The sequence below is a fragment of the Rhinoderma darwinii genome, chromosome 7, assembly GCF_050947455.1.
Source record: "Rhinoderma darwinii isolate aRhiDar2 chromosome 7, aRhiDar2.hap1, whole genome shotgun sequence".
NCBI lineage: Eukaryota > Metazoa > Chordata > Amphibia > Anura > Rhinodermatidae > Rhinoderma > Rhinoderma darwinii.
In genome coordinates, this window is record NC_134693.1 from 11,017,410 (window position 1) to 11,037,593 (window position 20,184).

General features: G+C 44.1%; 1 protein-coding gene across 4 annotated transcripts; it reads left to right on the plus strand.

The window, feature by feature from the left end:
* The first annotated feature begins 223 nt into the window (after nucleotides 1-223).
* ATG4C (autophagy related 4C cysteine peptidase) lies at nucleotides 224-19,659 on the plus strand. Of its 4 annotated transcripts, none has more exons than XM_075832751.1 (12): nucleotides 226-326; nucleotides 993-1,077; nucleotides 2,330-2,452; nucleotides 3,110-3,193; nucleotides 3,382-3,615; nucleotides 5,110-5,428; nucleotides 6,287-6,357; nucleotides 7,632-7,753; nucleotides 8,207-8,285; nucleotides 9,963-10,039; nucleotides 15,652-15,771; nucleotides 18,621-19,659. In XM_075832751.1, the coding sequence occupies exons 3-12, from the start codon at nucleotides 2,383-2,385 to the stop codon at nucleotides 18,789-18,791; spliced, it is 1,347 nt and encodes a 448-aa protein (XP_075688866.1). In that variant the 5' UTR covers nucleotides 226-326; nucleotides 993-1,077; nucleotides 2,330-2,382; the 3' UTR covers nucleotides 18,792-19,659. The 4 variants fall into 4 exon arrangements, with proteins under 4 accessions (XP_075688864.1, XP_075688866.1, XP_075688867.1 ...); XM_075832752.1 differs by lacking the exon at nucleotides 226-326 and adding an exon at nucleotides 336-589; XM_075832749.1 differs by lacking the exon at nucleotides 993-1,077 and having other exon boundaries at nucleotides 224-326.
* Nucleotides 19,660-20,184: the final 525 nt, after the last annotated feature.

Consider the following 20,184-nt stretch of genomic DNA (forward strand, 5'->3'; position numbering starts at 1 on the left):
AAAATATTATTGTTGTTTATACGATAATTATTATATGATTACTATTATATTTTTATTCTGTTATTATTATTACTATTGTTGTTATATTAGTAGTATTATTATATTAAAATTGTGTTAGTATATTATTATTATAATTATTATATTGTTATTTTTTTTATTATTATTATTAGCTCCACAGCGCCCCCGTCTGGTCTATAAATATAGCGCAGCTGCGCCCTCCTCTTTCCCCTCTCGGAAGTGCTGAGGTGACGGCTGCGGCCTGACAACATCCGGCCGGTGGCGGTGTGTGAAGACTCCGTTGTGGCTCATCCCGCGGACCCTGCAGGGTAAGGAGGGCGGGCGCCCTGGGATCCCTCACCACCGCTCCGCCATCACCTTCCTGCCCCCTTCTTGCGCCGCGCCGTGGACGATGATTGACAGCCCGTTTATCAGCTGACTCCCGTATCCCCCCCCCCTCCGCTCCTTTTTGCACTACATTTCCCGTCATGCTCTCCCGTAGACCTGCCTGAGCGAGCATCATGGGGAATGTAGTTTGAGGAAACAATTGCTGTTTTTGGCAGTCAGTAGCCTGGTAGAGCAGTTGTAGTGGGTGAGTAATGTTTGTTTTGTCTCCTTCTTACCCTCAGGGTTCACTAGAGTTCTAACTCCCAGTATTTGCGTCACTATAATACAGGGTTCCTTCCTTCTGGAGATGCAGAAAAGTGGTGCTGTGCGCTACAGAAAAAGGACAACATTTTTAGATGTCCTGTGTACCCCAAAAGCTGTAACCCCCTTTGCCCACCCCACCGAGCACTGATCTGCAGTGTGGGACCCCCCCTTTATCTTATGCATCCTCCCAAGTCATTGCAGCGGGCATCTAATGGCACCACGGTCCGGGGGCGTGTCGCCTGTACTAATAAAGGGGGACGCAGGTGGGAATCAGCAGGCAGTGGCGGCACAAAAGTCCTGTATAATCTTAGTCCTGTTCTACGTTCCCTTATGTTTGTATTTAGACGTTCCTTTCGCATGTTTTGTGTCGGGGATGGGTCAATAGACTGGATGCAATTGTAACGAACCCTCAGCTACGAGAAGTATCAGGTCTGTATAGGATTTTCATACTCTGACAACCATTCACTAACCGCAAGCAGAGATCTTGAAACTTGTGAGGGATTGCCTTGTATGCGCTGTGAAGCATGCCCGCTGCAGCCAGGTTCTTGCTGGTTTCTGTTCCTCTGTGTCGTTCCAGTCTGCAGGTCGTAGTTCTCGCTGCGACTCTTTACAATAAGGAAATGAAACCGTTCTTGACTCTTGAGTCTTTTTTTTATTTTGTTGGCAGGAAAATCCCCCCAACTTTCTTAGGCCTTGTTCACATAACGGTTTGGCCCTACTAAGCTCCCGACGTGTACGCGAGACGTGTGCCATTAACCCGACCAATAGCGCGTCCTCTTGACTTCCGGCTGGTATGGGGCCGTTTACAGATTGGCAGAATATTAGATTACGTCATTCCGTATAGCGGGATCCCATAATAACCGTATACCGCCTGGTATGTTTTTTAATATCCGCTCACAGGATTGGACCGTTTCTCATCCCAAAACAGAAGAGTAGGATTTCCAGAACATTGTCCATTTATTCAACACACATATTGTTGGTAGTACTCCTTTTTTGTTACATTTTCTTGTTTTGTAAAAAAAAAAATCTACTGGAGTTCTTAAATTTTCCAAAATGTGTTTCAATTCCTCTGCTTGCTGTTGTTGAAGAGAACACTTTATTCGTATTTGGAGGCTAAAAACCCATGCAGATCTAATACTTTTCACAGCTGCAGGTTGCACACGACCGTGATTTTCGGGTTGGCCGGGGGCAGAGTGTCACCCGTGAGCCGCCCGCAAATCGCCGGCCGTGCACATGGCCGGGGCCATTGTTTGCTATGAGCCCGGACCGCAAAACACGGCCGTAATAAGACATGTCCGTTCTTTCTGCGGTCCGGGTTCCGGGGCCATGCACGGACTGTGGAAACCACGGTCGTGTGCATGGCCCCATACGAATGAATGGGGCTGCAATTCTCCCGTGGATTTTCGGGGGAATTGCGGCTGCAAAAGCACGTTCGTGTGCATGGGGCCTAAGCTAAAGACTGGACCTGCACTGATACATTGTGCTGCTGATATATTTAGCTCAAAGCAGATGATCTATTCTAGACTGTATACAATTGTAACAAACCTCCGCTGTGTTAAGTATTAGGTCTCTACCAGTTTTCAGCCTCTGACTTTAAATAAGAATGTAAGCAAGCAGAGATCTTGAAAGTATATCTCAATCATTCCGGACACTTTTTTTTTTTTTTTTTTTCTTCTTCCAGGTATATGACTTTACAGACTACACAAGGTATGGGTTCATTCTCACGGGGTGAATATGGAGGCCAGCGGCACCGATGATAAAGTGAAGTCTATGATTTTATCTGCATGGCATAATGTCAAATACAGTAAGTTCAGTTTTATTATCATTGAAATCTTTTCTGCAGCATTTCCTGGGTTAATCGGTCTTATTAGAAGCTCTACAGTTTTGGCTACATCCAAAAACTTGTCCTGGTCTTGTTCACACAGCTGCATTATGTTACAATGTATTAGTTATGTTCAGCCTGGAGTCCAGGAGAAAGGCTTGTGCTGTGTTTGTCACAATGTATCAATGTAGAGCATCCTCTGTAAGCCAAACTGCAGCTGTGTGAGCAGGACTAGGTAAGGACTGGCGTTCAACCACTAAATGCAAAGCAGAAGGTTTCCATTTCTTTCTAGCAAGCAGATATTTTGCAAAGGGTCACCTTTATTTGCATAAAACTGACAACCTTTTGCGATATTTGCTGAATCTGTAGCGCCCCATTAAAGGCTATGTGAATTCTTACAACTTTCAAATCTACCGTTTTGGGTTTACAGCTCCTGTGCAGACCTATATGTCCATGGTTAGAGATTGCAAGCAATACAGACATACCGGTGCAGATTGTACAACTCTGGTTTGCATGTTCTAGTAATGTCTATCCAGCCGGGTCACACTTGGCATCAAATCCTATAGATCAATACGGTGCCGGTCATTTTCTTATACGATCATTATAATTGACATCGTTGTTTTTTTTTTCTTTTTTTAGGTTGGGTACTCCGGACCAAAACTTATTTTAAACGAAACTCCCCTGTCTTTTTGCTTGGCAAATGCTACCATTTTAAATTTGAAGGTAAGTAAGGCCCAATAATAAAGAAATTGGGACCGCAGGCTTGGGCCGATCCAGGTTGGCACGACATGGACTTGCGTGGGGCCGAATAGTAATAGTTGCCCCCATAGTGTCATGTGACCCCACGATGGGGAAGTTGTTCTCCTGGGGATAAATTTGGCATTTCTTGACTTTCTTTCTATTTTCTGAAGAGTCCGAATCTTCTCCCGATGGTTCAGATTCTGGGTCGGTGACTAACGAGGACGGATTTGGCACCGTAGAGGATTTCCGGAAGGACTTTATTTCCAGGATATGGCTCACGTACAGGGAAGAGTTTCCCCAACTGGAGGGGTCGACGTGGACCACAGATTGCGGCTGGGGCTGCACCCTGAGGACGGGGCAGATGTTGCTGGCTCAGGGTCTTCTGGTTCACTTCATAGGACGAGGTTGGTTGTTGTCCTAATTATTTTAAAGTTAATGTCCACTCTTGCTCCAATGCATCTAAAATAAAAAATCAACTTTGTAAATAGTCTTCATTAAAAACATAGTAAAGTTTTGTGTATACAGCTCCTCTGCAGGCCTATGTGTCTCCATGGTTGCAGACCAGAAACAAGCCTTGTGTATAGTCTGAGCCTGCAGTCCTCTACCTTCTCCTATTGTCCACCAGCAGTGTGGACTGTGATCATGGAGACACATAGTTCTGCATTGGGACTGTATACACAAAGCGGTAGGTGGACTTTTAATTAAGACTAGTTACAAAGTTGCTTTTTCTTTCTTTCTTGTTTTCTTTGTTTTAGATGCGTTGGAACAATAAAACAAAATGTGATTGTGAGATCGTACGTATCCTTTAATTGCAATTGAAGCTGTTGCGCTTAAAAGGGGCATCTGTAAGAACGTAAAGGTTTAGTCTGCGTTCAGTGTGCCCGCTGTACAGCCGACCCCCCTCCCCAAACCGGAGCTCAGGCGGCTGGTCACTGCTTAACCAGCAGAATTGGAGCTTTCTGAACCTACTAGGTTTATTTGCATCTTGCTCTTTAGGCCCTGTTCACACAGTTTTTTTTGCCAGCAGAAAATCCTGCCTAGAAAAATCGGCTCTGGTTTTTTGATGCATTTTTTTACCTCTTTCTTCAAAAAGCGAAGGAAAAATGTGATTGTTTTTTGCCATAAAACGCGTCAAGACGCATCTGCGTTATTTTCCTTCTATTGATTTCAATGGGGTTTTTGAGACGGAAAACGCTTCAAGATATGGCATGTCGCTTCTCTTTCCCGCAAGCGTTTTTTTCCGCTTGCGGGGAAAAAAAACACCACCTCCCATTGAAATCAATGGGAGACAATTTAAAACGCGTCACTGTGTTAAAGGGGTATTCTGACTAAGGACGCTTATGGCATATGCCCTTAATGTCTGAGTCGCGGCCCTTTCTGCAGCAAAGTTTAACAGCGCAACAGAAGTCAGTTTTATAGATGAGCCAATCTCCTAAAATAATTTTTACGACCAACTTGATCGAATTGGCAGTTTGATTCGATACAAATTAATTTGCCTCAAATCGCAAGTGCCCCAATTTTTAATTTTGACCCTCTGACTTCTGAAACTATATCCAAGTTGGCTACAGACCTAGTAGACATCAGTCACAGGGCGATCGGGGCAATTGTGATTCCACCACTAAAATTTATTTTAAAAAAACCACTCCCCTCGTCTCTCAGTGTGTCTGCCTTAGTTTTGTCCCATGTGACCGCTGCAGTCTGATTTGCTGCCGCAGTCACATGGGGCAAAGCAACTTCATTTTAGAAGTCCAACAGGGACAGACACTAGTTGTGCAATTGGGCAGATTGTTTTTTTTATTTTTTTCCTTGTTAAAGAGTTTTTTTCCAGGACCCATTTTTTTGGGGATGGATAAATATAATTTTATTGCAAACGTTGCGTTTTCTCCTCTATCTTACAGACTGGTTATGGCCGAACGCGCTGGAGCTTTACCGGCCGGAGGCAGATTTCTGGTTACCCAACAGCGCCAGAAAGCTTGCGCCCGTCGAGGCCTCGTACAATGACGCCAACACCTATGGTACAACGTCCGGCAAACCTCAGACGGCCAAAGAAAATGAGGACAAAAACCAAACTGAATTTTATCATCGGAAAATCATCTCCTGGTTCTCGGATCATTCCACGGCCGACTTTGGGATTCATCAATTGATCAGGCTCGGGAAAAGCTCTGGGAAAGTTGCTGGAGACTGGTATGGGCCCGCGGTCGTCTCTCACCTCCTGAGGTATGTTCTCTAAGGCCTAGTTCACACTGAGTCTTCTAGCACGGTTTTTGATGTGGAAACCAATCGCGGCAAAAAACGCCCGAAATTGCCTCCCGTTGATTTTAATGGGAGGCGGAGGAGTTTTTTCCCGACATGCTTTTTCTCCAGGCGTTTCAGTCTCTGACCTCCCATTAATATCAATGGAGGGCAGAGAATCTGTTTTCGCTGCGTTTTTTTGCCCGCAGCACTCAATAGTTGCTTACAAATAACGCGGCAAAGAGTACAGGCAGGTCAAAATCTGCCTGCAAAAAAACTGTGTGAACATACCCTAATTAATCGAAGATAATCCAGCGCCTATTAGTAATGTAAAGGTGGTAGTTGCCACGGACTTCTCTGTATGGCCTTACCTATAGAATATATCCATATAAAGACGATATATTGATACATAATATTGCTCATAGGTGAACACGTCCTTTAAGGCCCTGTTCACAAGGAGGATTTTGCAGGCCAAAAATTCTGCCTCAAAATTCCGTGTGGAAATTTTAAGCAGATTTTGATCTGCCTGCACGCCGTTTGACGCGTTTTTTGGCTTGCGCCACGGGAAAAAACGCCGCAAAATACGCTTTCTCTGCTTCCCATTGATGTCTATGGGAGGTCAGAGACGTAAACGCCCGAAGGTCGGGCATGTCCCTTCTTTTATCTGCGAGACTGTTTTACCACTCGCGGGAAAAAAAATCAATGGAAGGCATTTTCGGAAGTTTTTTGGCGTGTTTTCCGATGCGTTTCCGCATCAAAAAAAGTGTAAATAAAAACTCTGTGTAAACTTACTGTAAGTTGTTGGAACTTTGTAATAGATTGAAACCGGTCATCTCTTTCCAGGAAAGCAAACAAAGTTTCCATTGACCCCGAGCTGCAGGGGATTTCTATATACGTCGCTCAGGACTGTACAAGTAAGTATAGACCCTCGTAGAAATCATTTAACCAACTATATATTGTGAATAATTCCTTAATCTTTGTACAATAAAGTTCTAAAACTTTTTAAAAACTTTTTCATCCCCATTTTTAAGATCTCTGCTTATTGCTAGTGAATAGAAATACTCAAATCCGGAGGCTGTTACCATTGTATCCAATGCAGCCAGACTGATAACTTGTTACGTTTTACCTGGACTGATACATTGTATCGGGACAGGAGCGGTAGTATTTGTGCTGCTGCTGACGTCTCGCTCCACCGGATACAATTGTAACAAACTCTTAGCTGTGAGAAGTATGAAGTCTGTACAGGTTTTCAGATTCTGGGTGTAAAAATGGTCTTTATTCACTGACTGCAAACAGGGCATGGAGAAATTTGTGGGGTGGGGGTGACCCGGTATGCTCTAAAACTTAACCCCATTTGTTTTAAATACTATTTTCTACACGGTATCACATCCGGCCACAGTGGTAACAAAGCGGAATATAAGAACTCGTCCAAAATCCTAAATACACTGGTGATCTAGGAAAACGGACAATCCGTAAATGTGCTCAGAGGACCGGTCCCCTCTCCTGACATGTCCGTTTTAGTAAATAATTGTATTCCCCATGAAATAATAATTCTGGAGCATCTTTTGTTAGAATTCTACGTTGTCATCCCTCTGTTATTCCTCCTAGAAATGTATGAATAAATTGATAACTGTGTGTTTCCAGCTGGGGTGTGTCCTTACACAGACTGTCCAATCAGTGCTGGCAGAGTGAGACTGTAGGGCCACGCCCCTTCGGCAAGAGGAATGGTAACACCCAGTTGTTCATTTATTCATACATTTCTAGGAGGAATAACAGAGGTACGGAACAATGCACAGTTCTAAGAAGTATTTACTGAAATCGACGTGTCGGGAGAGGCGGCGGCTCCTCTTTGAAGGGGTTTTCCCATCTTAGACAGTCTGCGGATATGCCGTGAATGTGTTATAGGTGGGGATACCAGGTTTTGGGAGAAAGGGGGTCCCCCAACCTCTGTTCTGCCAGGCCAGGTCACCCTCTGTCGGGTGCATCAGGCAGAGGAGGAATTAAGATGGGGTGAAACTCTCTCTCCATTGAAGTCTATAGGAGTTATGGATCACCTGTTCTCCCGATACTGGGGGTCCCATAGGTAAGACCCCCTACCTATCAGACATATGAAAATTCAGCATTGTGAGTAGATGAAGCAACAGCAAAGCATTCTGGGAGATTGCATCTGATGGTTTTATATTCGCAGTTTACAGCGACGATGTTTACGACCCGCAGAATAACGCGGACGCTGATAAATCCGTTCTCATTCTGGTTCCTGTCCGACTCGGTGGTGAAAGGACCAACACTGAATATTTTGAGTTTGTCAAGGTAGGGCGCATAATGGGGTGTTAATCTGCGGACCCGCATGGGGAGAATCTCCAAGAACGGGGCAATTCTTTTTTACATCTGACCCGTAACAACAAAGTAAAACCCTCTATTCCGCATGAGGCCTTCGCTTCACTCACAATACAATATTTCAAGGGGTACGCTACATTAACTCTTACAAAAATATGGTTTATATGGAAGCAGGAGGGAACGGAAGGCCGCTTGAAATAACTGCTTGGATTTCAACGTTTGGAGATGAGCGTTACTAGAGGTGGCTGAAAGCCGCTTATCTCATTGTCCCTATGGCAGTATGATCCAAGCACGCGTGTTTATGGGGAGGTAGAAGTCGGCTAAATGAGCATTTGGTAAGGGTTGAGATAAGCGGCTGCAGAGGTGTCTGGTAGCCGCTTCTCCTTCACTATAACATCTTTAATCCTGTTCTCTTCTCATCCCTAGGGGATTCTCAGCCTTGAGTATTGTGTTGGGATCATTGGTGGTCGACCAAAACAGTCCTATTACTTTGTGGGATTTCAAGGTAGGGGCTTTAACAGCAATGATGTGTATGATTATAAAACCTATAGATTGGGTAGACCGTTCCTTTAGTCTGGCATCCAATAATCCAGAAAGTCTGATAATCCAGCGCTTTTCCGTCCTAGAACTGCAATATGATGTTTGGGGGAAGTTGAGTCTCCTGACCTATTCCTCTGGCTTATGGCACGCGGTATAGATGGCCCCATAGGCTCCCATTGTAAAAAACGTATACTGTGCGGTATACTTTTCTTGTTCCTGGCTGCCTCTGTATGGAACAACATGGACAGTGGTGAAAAAAAAACCAGTATGCCAGCGTATACGGGCCCCATGGATGCCAGAAGGACTCTCTATTGGCAGCTTTAAGGTGAACGGGACCCTATGGATGCGTTTGGCGTACGAGTCGGGAGATTTTCCGGCGCAAGTGTTGAAATTACACTGCAATGTGATTGCCTAGTATAAGGAAAAGGGATTCAATTTACCAGTATACTTTATATATCCATTCTCAACAGATTTCAAGATCTCTGCTTGCTGTCTTTTTAACGGGAACTTTTTTCTTTTTTAATGTCCTGGTCATGTGGTGATTACACAGGTGCAGGGTTTGTTACAATCCAGTTATCGGTGCTGTGTCCGGACCTGTTTTTTTCCCCAGGAAGTAAACTACAAAGATTCCTATTGAATGACAACAAGCAGGGATCTTGAAAACCATAAGGAATTGATACAGAAAGTATATTGGAAAATTGTAGAACTTTTCATTGTACGATAAATAACATTCATTTGCCGAAACTGGAATTATTATTTTTTTGTCGCAGTGATGATGCGGGATTATAACGCTGCGATCTACAGTGATCGCAAAGTGACGCGAGTCCTGGCCTTATTTTAAAAGACAAGAAAAAATAGATGGAGCCGGAAATTCCTTTGCTTTAAAAACCGCCATAGTAGCAATTTTTTTTTTTTGGACTGTCTGATAATCCAGAATATTTGATAATCCGGCATTTTTATATAATTATTTTTTTTTTTCCGGAGTAAAAAGAAATCTGCTATCTGTAAATGACCGTTCTCGGACTGAATAATTACCGCAGCGCCGAGCTCTCTATTAATTCATCAGATCCCACCAAAGTCCACTCATTTGTCACTTAGCCGCCATTGTAATTGGTTTCTGCAAACTGCATGTTTAATTCCCCGCGCTGCATAAACACGCCATATTTTACCTCCCGTCTAATGAAACTTTAAGCGCTTTCTCTGTTCTCATTTGGCAGATTTTATTTACATATTTACATTTGAGCAGTTTAGGCGCCGCGAGTTGACGTTCACATGACATGTAATACGTCCTCGTTGTCGGCCGCGCTTTCCCGGCGCATTTTTCATCGGCAAACTCCGGAATCTAATTGTGTGTTTGTGAAAGTAATTTCATCACCAAAAATTAAATGACAGACTCATCACTTTTATAAAAAAAAATAAAAAATCTGCTTAGACAAGCGTATTTGATGATGCAGAAGTTAATCTGTCCCGTTAAGGAGCCTGCGGGCGGCCGGAGTCTTTGTCTGCGATTTTTTTTTTTTTTTTTTTTTTTTTTTTTTTTTTTTTTTTTTTTTTTTTTTTCTCGTCTGTTCTTCTGCATAGAAATTGGAGTGTAATAATAAAGTGTATTGTGAATTACTTATCTGCTGTTTTGTCCTTGCAGATGACAGCTTGATTTACATGGATCCTCATTACTGCCAATCTTTTGTAGATGTCAGCAGAAAGGATTTCCCTCTCCAGGTAATGTCGCCGCGGTCCTGGCACCGCTCGCGCGCTCTCTAATTTATACACTAATTATGATTATACAGCGATTTAAATCCCGCCCCTCCCCCGCAAAAAATTAGGACATCTCAAATCATAGGGGTGATTGTACCCATCAAATTGGCAAGATCATACAAAGGGGGTTGTCTGCTCTGGACCACTCCTCATCGGGCAGGTCCCCTGGCGACTGTGGGGGAGGCTGAAGGGGTCTGTCTCCCAGTAATCTGCTATTTTCACTTCGGACAGTGCTGAATTGAAGATTTATAATGGGTGTCGGTGTAAGTGGCCCTCCAGAGCTAGAGCCACACTGTGCAGAAGTGTCGCCCCTATTACCTACATTTTTTTATTTTTTTTACCTTTTTAAGTGCAGCACCGACTTCGCTTGACTCCTGGGTGGCACTGGTTTACCCGTCAGAGGGTTCGGAGGGTATGTGATCACAGAGACACCCAGGGTACAGAGTAACCGATCCAGGGCACTTGCCGAGGGCCTTGCAACTAAAGGTGGTCATACACATTGGACTAATGTCGGCCGAACCTGCTGATATTCGCAGGATCGGTAGACCATCTATGTATGGAGGCCTCCCGACTCTCACCTGATGTCGGGGGAGACGGGGTGATTTCAACATGCTCGATCTTTGTGTTCTCCGGTTCACTAGAGGTGTCTGGTAGTGGCTTATTGAGAATACACCCAAATGTGCATGGGGGAGAGGGATCGGGAGGAATAGGTGTTGGCCGACACCTACCTAATGTGTATGGCCAGCCTTAGGGGAGATTCACACGAGCGTTGCGTTTTTGCGCGCGCAAACAACGCGGCGTTTTGCGAGCGCAAAAACCATTTGACAGCTGCGTGTGTCATGCGTGTCTGATGCGCGGCTGCGTGATTTTCGCGCAGCCGGCATCATAGAGATGAGGCTTGTCGACGCCCGTCACTGTCCAAGGTGCTGAAAGAGCTAACTCTTTCAGCACCCTCGACAGTGAATGCCGAACACAACAGCGAAAAACCTGTAAAAAAAAAAGATAAAGTTCCTACTTACCGAGAACTTCCCGGCCGTTGCCTTGGTGACGCGACCTTGGTGACGCGCCTCTCTTGACATCGGGCCCCACCTCCCTGGATGACGCGGCAGTCCAAGTGACCGCTGCAGCCTGTGATTGGCTGCAGCCTGTGCTTGGCCTGTGATTGGCTGGAGCTGTCACTTGAACTGAAGTGTCATCCCGGGAGGTCGGACTGCAGGAAGGAGACAGGAGTAATCGGTAAGTTAGAACTTCGGTTTTTTTTACAGGTTCATGTATTTTGGGATCGCAAGTCACTGTCCATGGTGCTGAAACAGTTTAACTCTTTCAGCACCATGCACAGTGAATCTCTCCCGACGTCGCGTACCGATAATTTTTTTGCCGGGATCGGCCAAAACGAGTTTGGCCGAACCCGGTGAAGTTCGGTACGCTTGTCCGGCTTCGCTCATCGCAAAGACACTCCGTTTGGATGTTCGGAAACAGAAAAGCACGTGGTGCTTTTCGGTTTTCATTCATCCTTTTCACAGCTGTTGCGCGAATCACGCTCGTCCCACGGAAGTGCTTCCGTGTGGTGCGCGTGATTTTCACGCACCCATTGACTTCAATGGGTGCGTGATGCGCGAAATACGCAGAGTTATTGAACCTGTCGCGCTTTTTGCGCAGCTGACAAACGCTGCGCAAAAAGCACGGACTGTCTGTACTGCCCCATAGACTTGTATTGGTCCATGCGTGCCGCGTGAAAACCACGCGGCCCGCACGGACCGAATACACGCTCGTGTGAATCCCCCCTAAATCACAGTAAAATATTCCATTCACAAATACTGACCTAAATCCTCATCATCAATAAGTGCACAAGTATCCGGTTGCCACATACTGATACATTTTACCTGCACTGATACATTGTAGCAAAAGAGATTTGTGCTGCTGATGTGTTTAAACTAAAACACCGTAACAAATTCTGAACTTTGAGAATTATTATTCGGTCTGTATGGGTTTTCAGGCTCCGTTTACCATTTTCAAGATCTCTGCTTTCTGTCTGTGAATGCAAACATTCTTGTTTACACTGTTTTACTGAACTTTTTTTATTATCCAATCATTTCACTTTTAACAATAAAACTCGAAACTATAACAAAATGGATAATTAAGTTAGTGACCGCCCATTCGTATTTTTACAGCGGCCACTAACGGGCTTTTTTCCGATGCAATAGCTGCACCTGAATAAATAAGCAGAGCAGGGAGCCGTTAAATCTCCCCATTCTCGGCTACCAGAGATAGCGGAGAGCTGAGAGCAGCCTTGTCCTAACGGGCGAGATCGATATCCGTATTGATCCCGCTCCTTTTAATCCCTTACATGCGGCGCTCCATAGCGAGCACCGCATCTAAGTGGTTTTGGAGAGAGGGAGCTTCCTCTCACCCCACCGGCACCCTGCGTGAGATCGCAATGTGTCGGTGGGGTGGTTTCTATGGCAGCCGGGGGGGGGGCCTAATAAAGGCCCCGGGATCTGACACTAGTTATGCCTTTTAGGCCATGCCAGAGGACAGGCAGTAATACATCGCAATATAAAAGTACTGCAGTGTATTAAAAAGCGATCACATAGACAAGTAAAAAAGTTTAATAAAGTTAATTTAAAAAAATGAAAAACCCACTTTTGCCCCTTACAAGATGCTTTATTATTGAAAAAAACAATAAAGTTCTTACATTATTTAACCCGCATGGTGAACGCCGTAAAAAAAACAATGCAAAAATTGCGGTTTTCTGTGAAACCTGCCTTAAAAAAAAAAAAATGCGATAGTGATCAAAAAGTCGCATCTACTCCAAAACTGTACCAATAAAAACTACAAGTCATGAGCAAAAGCCCTCATACGGCTGCGTCGAGAAATTGTTTTTTTTTTTTTTCTAAAAATGTCCCCCAAAATGGTGCTATTAAAAAATGCAACTGGTCCCGCAACAAACAAGACCTTATACAGCTATGTCGACGCAAAAATAAAAAAGTTATAGCTCTTGGAATGAGACGATGGAAAAAACGTAAAAAAAATAGGTTGGGCATTAAGGGGTTAAATGCTCACAACCAGGGATTAGGGAAACCCCCCCCCCCCCTGCTTGGGTCCCGGTTTGTTATTACCTCGGATATGGAAAAAGTGGTGGCGACAGATCAGGCCGCCATATTCCGGACTCTGATTGGTCGGTTAGCTGCGCTGATTTCTGTAGAGCAAAAAAAGTTAACCCCTCCCCTCCTCCCCAGTAATCCTAAAACCTTCCTGGGCCGTAGGTGGTCGCCTATGTTGCTTTACAGTCCTGATGATGCCTCCTGTGTTGGCGCAGTGTGCCGGCGAATATCCTTATTTATTTATTTTTTTTCTCTTGCTAAACCTTGGCACGCTGAATTTAGAAGAACGGCGTCGGGATATCCTGACAATGACAGATCGACCCCAGAGGAGTCGCGTACATTTCACTACGGCTCAGACTCGGCACAGAGAGATTTGCAAATCTAATTAGGTAGAATCACGTGCACGTTACCACGTTTAAACATTGCGTTCCCGTCATTGTGGAGGGTGAGGAATTTCTGGTCAAGGTTTAAAAAAAAAAAATACGAGGGAGGGTGCGCGCGCGGAGCAGGTGAGAACGTGAGGTTAACTTCACAGCTGCTGAAATACCATGGACTCCATTTCTAGGATTTACTGGGCATCTTGTTTGTGTTCTTCCGAATAGTAAATTCTTCATAAATGGGAACGTACAGAACGCGGTCACTGGCGCCGTCAGTCATGTTAATTTTATATTCTTGGCGTACACGAACTTTGCCACATGTAAAAGTACGCAGCGAATCCAACCCTGAACCTGCAGCCAATTCCACTCGAAAAACCGCACCGAATTGTTGTGCAGTTTTTTTTTTTTTTTCTTTAAGCGCCCCAAAAAATACAAGCCCATAATTACCTCCATCCGTGGTCATCGCAACGCGTCCCTCTGTTCTCAGTCAGCCTGCTGGGATTGGCTGTAGCAGTCACATGGGATAAAATGTCATCCCTGGAGGCCGATTTAATGCTGCGGATTTAAATTCCGTACCACAGGTCAATTTATGAATTTTTCCGCGGTGTTGAGATTTGTTAATTTCACTTTGCTGCTGCTGTAAATGCTGCGGAATTTCCACACCGAATTTTGTTGTGACTATTCTGCAAAGTTTACGCAACGTGGGAACCCAGCCATTGGGTTTGGAGTCTAAGGCCTAGTTCACACAGTTTTTTTGTGCTGGTTTTGATGCAGAAACCGCGCCAAAAAATTTCCAAAATCGCCACCCATTGATTTCAATGGAAGGCGTGGGTGTTTTTCCCCACGAGCGGGAAAAAAAGTGACATGATCTTTCTTGAGGTGTTTTCCGTCACAAAAAAAAACGTTTTTTGGCAAGAAATGCTTGCGTTTTTTTATCCTTTCCCTGTTGAAGAGGTTAAAAAAACCGCGTCCAAAAACATGTCTGGTACAAAACCACTTAAAAAAATCCGGAGCAAAAAATCCAGGCAAAATTTTCTGCCTGCCAAAAATTCTGTGTGAACTGACCCTAAGAGAACTCGCCGTTCTCTTCCCTTAACCCCTTGCTAGGCAGTATGGACTTTCCGAGTTGGATTCCCATGTCGCGTTCACCAATGGGCAGTGAGGAGTCGTCAATGGATTAGTAGTCCGGAAGTAGCGAGCCGGAGGTTGAGACAGAACCGTAGTCAGGAGTCCGGCCAGAAGTAGAACCACAGGAACCAAGCGACAAACCCAAATGGCGAGACTGGAGCGTAAACCAGGAACAGTCCATAGCAATAGGAACAAAAGCCAAACCGAGGATGCATCTTGATCTGCAGGCGAGGCATGAGCCGCGACCACTCCCCATGACCCGTCACTGGAGTCCTGCATAGTGAGTAACCGATTATAAAATTCTGGCTTCCTGCAGCCGCCACTAGGAGACGCTCATACGATTGACACAATGTATGTTGTAAGCGCCCCCTAGTGGTAGCTTCATGTAGCCAGAAAGTGATTTCTTTCTATACAGGAGCTTTGGAGCTCCTGTATCAGGGAAAAATGAACTTCAATCTCTATAAAGAAATTCATCGGCACAGAATTTGGGAAATCTTTAGATAAAATTTTTTCAAGACGTTCAATCGTCCTGCATTACATGGAGACCTGGTGGTGGTGGAGGGGGGCACGGTTAGGTGCGACCTTGGCACTACTCTGAGCAACCCCCCCTCTTATGTCATAAAAGCGGTTTTCTCCTACAGCATATACATTTATGTTGCGGTTGCTGCTACGGGAATTAATGATTGTAATGCACAGGACTCTTCTAAGCAACACGGCCCCTTCTAGTGATCACTTAAGGGTCCCACCTCCGATCGCCGCCTTCTGCAATATTCCTATGACCGAGCTGTCAGGCGTTTCTGATTACGGGAGGTTCACTGTAAAGAGGATCTGTCACACTAGTATAGAGGAAATGATAACCTCTCAGCTACTGGGTTTGTTACAATGTGTCAGCGTAGGGATTGCTGATTGTGTAGTCTTGGATTGTTTTTGACTTTTCCTCATAATTACATCTTCTTCCTCCGTGCAGTCATTCCACTGTCCTTCCCCAAAGAAAATGCCCTTTAAGAAAATGGACCCAAGCTGCACGATCGGATTTTATTGCAGGAACGCACGCGACTTTAAGAAGGTGGTAGATGAACTCACAAAGGTGCGTGTCTGTCATGTGATGTATTGTGATGGTGACCGTGGGTGCCACCCATCACCTGCATGGACCCAATGGACGCCATTGTAAGTCAATAGGGTCTGTTGGGTGCCGCTGATATCCATCATACAGCTGATCCGGCATTATAAATAAAAACCACAGCACAGATGTGAACAGAGACTTATAACACACCTTTTTATATAGACTTCTCTTTTATATCCTGCACCCCCCAAACCGCTTAGCTGCGCTCCTATGATGCAGTAATTTTACCTTACATCAGATGACCTCTACTGTACCTGGACAACTCTTCCCAGAATGCAAATCACCAGAGCAAGCTATGTGCAGACACTGAACAAGCAGGGAATGCTGGGAGATTTCCGCTCTAAATACTGCAGCATTGTGACCGCAACTCTAGAGTATAATACAAGATATAACTCAGGATAAGTACAGGATAAGTAATGTAATGTATGTACACAGCGACTCCACCAGCAGAATAGTGAGTGCAGCTCTGGAGTATAATACAGGATGTAACTCAGGAGCAGTACAGGATAAGTAATGTATGTACACGGTGACTCCACCAGCAGAATAGTGAGTGCAGCTCTGGAGTATAATACAGGATGTAACTCAGGATCAGTACAGGATAAGTAATGTAATGTATGTACACAGTGACACCACCAGCAGAATAGTGAGTGCAGCTCTGGAGTATAATACAGGATGTAACTCTGGATCAGTACAGGATAAGTAATGTAATGTACACAGTGACTCCACCAGCAGAACAGTGAGTGCAGCTTTGGAGTATAATACAGGATGTAACTCAGAATCAGTACAGGATAAGTAATGTAATGTATGTACACAGTGACTCCAGCAGCAGAATAGTGAGTGCAGCTCTGGAGTATAATACAGTATGTAACTCAGAATCAGTACAGGATAAGTAATGTAATGTATGTACACGGTGACTCCACCAGCAGAATAGTGAGTACAGCTCTGGAGTATAATACAGGATGTAACTCCGGATCAGTACAGGATAAGTAATGTATGTACAGATTCAAATTTATCTACATAAAACTTAACCTATAAACTAAAATTGTGCTCGGAGGTGAACATACCCTTTTAGGTCCCTGATCTGACGTAAGGGGTTGGCAACATAAGGTGTAAGAAGTCAGACTTGTATGTGGAGGAAGGTCTGTGCGTCATGACAGTTTCTCTGCAAAGAACATTTCTTGAATTGGCAGTAACTATAGGTCCTTGTGTTGTCCTCTTCTGTCAAAATGTTAAACCTCTAGTCAGTCACTTCTGTTTCTGGGAAATCTGGGTGACCACCAATATGGTGACCATTTCAGCTCTTGTAGAGATGCAGAGGTACACAGCTTTCCAAGATTCCTGCATGACCGAGCTGCTGAGGTATTCAGTTGCTGGAGCAGGGGATCGATCGATCAGAGTACTAGAATCCTGCGTAGTAGAACTGTCTAGTTGGGTGACTACCCCTATGGTAATGACTTTCTCCAAACAGATATGTATTTTTATTTAATTCCATCTGTATTTATTGTCCCTTGTGCTTTTGAAAAAAAACTGTTCTGTAGATCGGTATGTCCTAAAAATGTAGGATTTGTCTCAATATTGCAGCAAAATCCTGTTTCCTACCAGAAGGTGGTGCTATTGAGACATCAATGTCATCACTCGATTCTATGGATCCTTGTAGTCGAAGAGCTGAAAAAGTTTTGTTCGCTTCTTACAATACATTGATCAGCAGATGCCTAAAATTTTTCATACTTTTTGCACTTAACATTCCTACAGAATATATTTAGCTGCCACAATATCATCCATGGTTTTTTTTTGTTTTTTTTTATGGAATGTTCTGCAAAAAAATATGTATGACCATCAAAATCTATCATTAGGCAGATATTTTATTTAATGTTATTGAGCCGCCTCGCTGGAGGTTCTCTACCCTTACAAATGAGTTTTGCAAACTTTTCTTTACCTGTCTGATGATCCAGATTTTTTTTTAGATTCCAGCACCTGTCGGGCTGTACAAACGGCTCCTATAATCCGGCATCAATGGGACCGATGTCTGAGGGGTTGACAGCAGAAGCCTCCTTGCTCTGTTATTAGGACTTTATATCACTCTCTCATTGCTGTCTGCAGGAACTTCTCCCGTGCTGCACCTATTCTGTGGCACCCACTGCCCTGCACCGTTACTCCTAACATTCCCAGTTTTTCAGTGTGGCCTTGAAATCTTATTCCTTCAAGGAGGCCTATCTCATATAACCATAGTCCATGGCCCGTACAAACCCGACCTGGTCACGGATATCTGCGCTTCGCTCGTGACTACATCTGCAATTTTTATCTGTAGGCTCCGATACCGGCTGGGTAACTGTTCTATGCAGGGTTATTTATATTACTGTAAATTGTAGAACTGATGGGCTGTGTAAGCCAAATACTAGGTCACCCTAACCCCTCTTTTATTTTAACATGCATTGTTGTTTTTTTTTTCACAACCCCCCCCCCCTCCCAAAAAAATAGTTTTTTGGGTGGGATGGGACTGATCTATCCCCGGTCTCCTCTTCTATGTACTTGATTGAACTGAAAATCCATGTTCATGGAGGATTGAATGGGCTTTGTAGCAGGATTTTCATCTTTAGGGATAATTGTGCTGACGCGTTTCACATATATAGAGTCCAAAACGCGTTAGCCTGTTTTTTTTGGGGGGGGGGGTTATGAACTATGATCGCCAGTCTTCAGGTTGAACTGAGAACTTTATCAGTACATATACAATCAACACTACGATTGTAAAGTGGTGATAGTGACATCCTTCCCCCAAATCTCGGCTTAACATGACCTGTTATTCTATATTCCAGGTACTGAAATCCTCCAGCAAGCAGAGTTATCCTTTATTTACCTTTGTAAACGGACATGCTCAAGACTTTGATTTTGTCTGCTCTCCGGTCTATGAGAAGACTGACCTTTTCACGGAGGAGGAAAAGAACAGATTAAAAAGCTTTAACATGGAGGAGTTCGTCTTACTGTGATTATTTTTTTTCGTGTTCTCCACGTCACGTCCATCCATACAGAAACACTAGAAAGTTGCCATGTTGTTTTTAAATATCATGGTGTTTTTTTTAATCTAATTTCTTTTTTAATGTTTTATTGGTTTTTATCTTTTCGAGGGGCCTTTTTTAATTTAGTTTTTTTTTAATAATTACACTAATGACTTTATGGGTCTTGGTCTCCGTTTGCCAGTCTTGATGCAGATTTGCAGCTTCACTGTCATTTGTACGATATCCTGCTGATCTCTACTTGCTCCGTACCTTTAGTTTGTACATATATTGACCCTAAAGGCCCCTCCGAATAAAATGGATGTAGTTTATATAAATGCGGTTTTTGACTGTTTTTGGTTATTTGACAAGAACTGCAAAAAAGGTTGAAGTTGCTGCTGGTCCTGAGAACCTACTGACAGGTGGGATATCTCATATGGCCCCAATTAGACGAGATCTGGCCTTCTAAAGATAATATATATAATAATCCCGTCCCATCCCATTACATTGAGGGTTATTGGCCTAAAGGCTTCTGTCTGGTGGTTATGAAACACGGCAAAGTGAACCCCACTGTCGGTCTCATTCACACACAGCTGTTTTTGGATACATTTTCACTTGCTAACAATTAGCAGAAGTAGTTGTCTTCCCTTTATACTATTCCTCACCTTATGATCCAAGCAAAAAGCATAATAAACGGCACCGTGTGTACGCAGCCTTAGGACTTGTGCAGATCTAGGATTGATAAGTTTTGCAGATGAAGTCTCTCAAACTCCTAATTGTTGAATGCTGAAAATCTACGTTCCCGACGGACAGACATTTCCTGTTTTATTGTGTTTTTGTTATAAAATACTTATTACTGTAACTTCTGTGTCGGGTGTGAATTGTTTAATTTGTTTTATTCTCTGTTCGCATCTGCGTTCTGGTTTAAGTTGATTACAAACCAGTAGCCAGAGTAATGCTGGAGATTCTGGCCAGAGATTTCGCTCCTAGAGGTAGCCCCTGACATCACTGTCCATATATGGACAGTGGTGACGGTATCTCTAGCAGAGGAATTCCAGGTCAGAGCGTTGCTAATGCTCTGGCCGGGGATTCCGGTCGAGGAGGGAGCCCCAATGGAGCTACCTTCACAGAGGGGTGTGTAGCGCTGTTAACAGGGTGGCGCGTGTGGGGCGCTATCTACAGCAGAATAATCCCAGACTAGTGTGTCGGCAGGGCTCTGGCTGGGGATTCCACTCCTATAGGGGGATGTGGTACTATCTATAGGGGGTGTGTGTGGCAACATCTATAAAGGGGCTGCCCAATCTTGACATTCTTGTGTCTGCCAACTAACAGCCAGACTGAATTTAGCGACACTTAAACAGGAAAACTCGATTTGTTAAAATAAGCA

Coding starts and splice junctions, on each gene's coding strand:
- ATG4C (XM_075832749.1), top strand. CDS start 2,383: ATGGAGGCCAGCGGCACCGATGATAAAGTGAAGTCTATGATTTTATCT. Junction 6,358..7,631: donor CGTCGCTCAGGACTGTACAA/GTAAGTATAGAC, acceptor TTATATTCGCAG/TTTACAGCGACGATGTTTAC. Junction 15,772..18,620: donor TGGTAGATGAACTCACAAAG/GTGCGTGTCTGT, acceptor TCTATATTCCAG/GTACTGAAATCCTCCAGCAA.